Source organism: Bombus pyrosoma, linkage group LG17 (assembly GCF_014825855.1).
Source record: "Bombus pyrosoma isolate SC7728 linkage group LG17, ASM1482585v1, whole genome shotgun sequence".
Taxonomy (NCBI): Eukaryota; Metazoa; Arthropoda; class Insecta; order Hymenoptera; family Apidae; genus Bombus; species Bombus pyrosoma.
The window spans coordinates 3,611,975-3,613,387 of record NC_057786.1 but is presented as its reverse complement, the minus strand read 5'-3'; the positions used below and the strand labels follow the sequence as shown (position 1 = coordinate 3,613,387).

The window sequence follows — 1,413 nt, the reverse complement described above, 5'->3', positions numbered from 1 at the left end:
CCCACATAAATTACTGATCACTGCATATTACAATATTCACATACATACACCTAAACTAAAAAATGTAAAAGGCAAAGGAAGCTACATAAATATTGTTTAAATTTATACTCGGAGGATTAAAGAAGGTATCGTTTTATGAAGTAATGCGTATTAATAGAAATTAATGTACAGCCACATGAAAAGTTGTATTTATTGCGTTGAATACCTTTTTTAACTTTTCGTTTTCTTGTTTTTTTTTTTTTCTTGATAAAAATCTACCACGTAGTAAAAATATTTCTACCTTACAATGGAAGCGCCGTTGACATAACGCAATTATTTGATTTATGCAAGACGAAACTATAATTGTTGAATTATGTTTCTCTTTGTGAAGATTATCTGTAGAATTCTTTGGAAAATAATATGTAAAAAAATCTCAGCTATAACAAATTTTGTACATTATTTTAAAAGATTTTTCACTTACTATTTGTTACTCCATGACAAATGTTGGAACTGAAAGTGTGAAGATCCTGAAACATGGATACAATCAATAAACAAACGAATGAAAATGGGACCAATGAAGGATTGAATAAGACGAATTCTCTCGAGAAATTCTACGCCGGTAATGGGATCCTTCTGACTGGAGCAACCGGTTTCGTTGGAAAAGCTCTCCTGGAAAAACTGATCCGCATGTGTCCACGCATCGCTGCCATCTTTATACTAATTCGTCCAAAAACTAACGAAACGATAGAACAACGATTTAAGAAGCTCATAGATGATCCCGTTCGTAAATATTATTCTTGTTTCTTTCAATGATCAAGCCTGTCAGGGGCCAAATTGACTAAGTTTCCTTTCTGGAATTGAGCTGGTATTTCTTCGTCTTCAGATTTACGATGACATCAAAGCAAAACACCCCTCGGCTTTGAGCAAAGTTTATCCCATGAAAGGTGACGTGAGTCTGCCGGATTTAGGTCTTTCGCGAGAAGATAGAAATCTGTTGTTAGAGAAAGTAGACATAGTGTTTCACGTCGCGGCCACTGTGAGATTCAACGAGCCGTTACACGTCGCTGTTAATGTCAATACCAAAGGTGCTGCTCGTGTCATCGAACTTTGGAACGAACTGAGGCATCCAATTAGCTTCGTCCACGTCAGCACAGCTTATAGTAATGCGAATCTACGTGAGATCGAGGAAAAAGTTTATACGTAAGGATAAGTTATACGCAAACGTTGTTTCATGGTTCACGAATATTATATTTATAATTATATCGTGAAGAATACGTTCACTTATTACTGAATTTGCAGCACGAGCTTGAAACCTCCAGATGTGATCGATGTGTGTGACAAATTAGACAAAACGTCGATGGACCAAATGGAAAAAGGGATTTTAAAAATTTATCCAAACACATACACATTCAGTAAGAATTTGGCAGAGCAGAT

At 35.7% G+C, this 1,413-nt stretch overlaps 2 protein-coding genes across 2 annotated transcripts in view; one reads left to right on the top strand and one right to left on the bottom strand.

Annotated features, from left to right (window-relative positions):
* Nucleotides 1-515, bottom strand: part of LOC122577072 (fatty acyl-CoA reductase 1-like) — a 2,860-nt gene extending 2,345 nt beyond the window's left edge. The window contains exon 1 of the mRNA XM_043748157.1: nt 461-515. Coding sequence (XP_043604092.1) covers nt 461-515 — 55 coding nt within the window. The remainder of the gene's footprint in view (nt 1-460) is intronic.
* Nucleotides 160-1,413, top strand: part of LOC122576884 (putative fatty acyl-CoA reductase CG5065) — a 3,289-nt gene continuing 2,035 nt past the window's right edge. The window contains 3 exon segments of the mRNA XM_043747775.1: nt 160-759; nt 863-1,179; nt 1,279-1,411. Coding sequence (XP_043603710.1) covers nt 514-759; nt 863-1,179; nt 1,279-1,411 — 696 coding nt within the window. The 5' untranslated portion in view covers nt 160-513.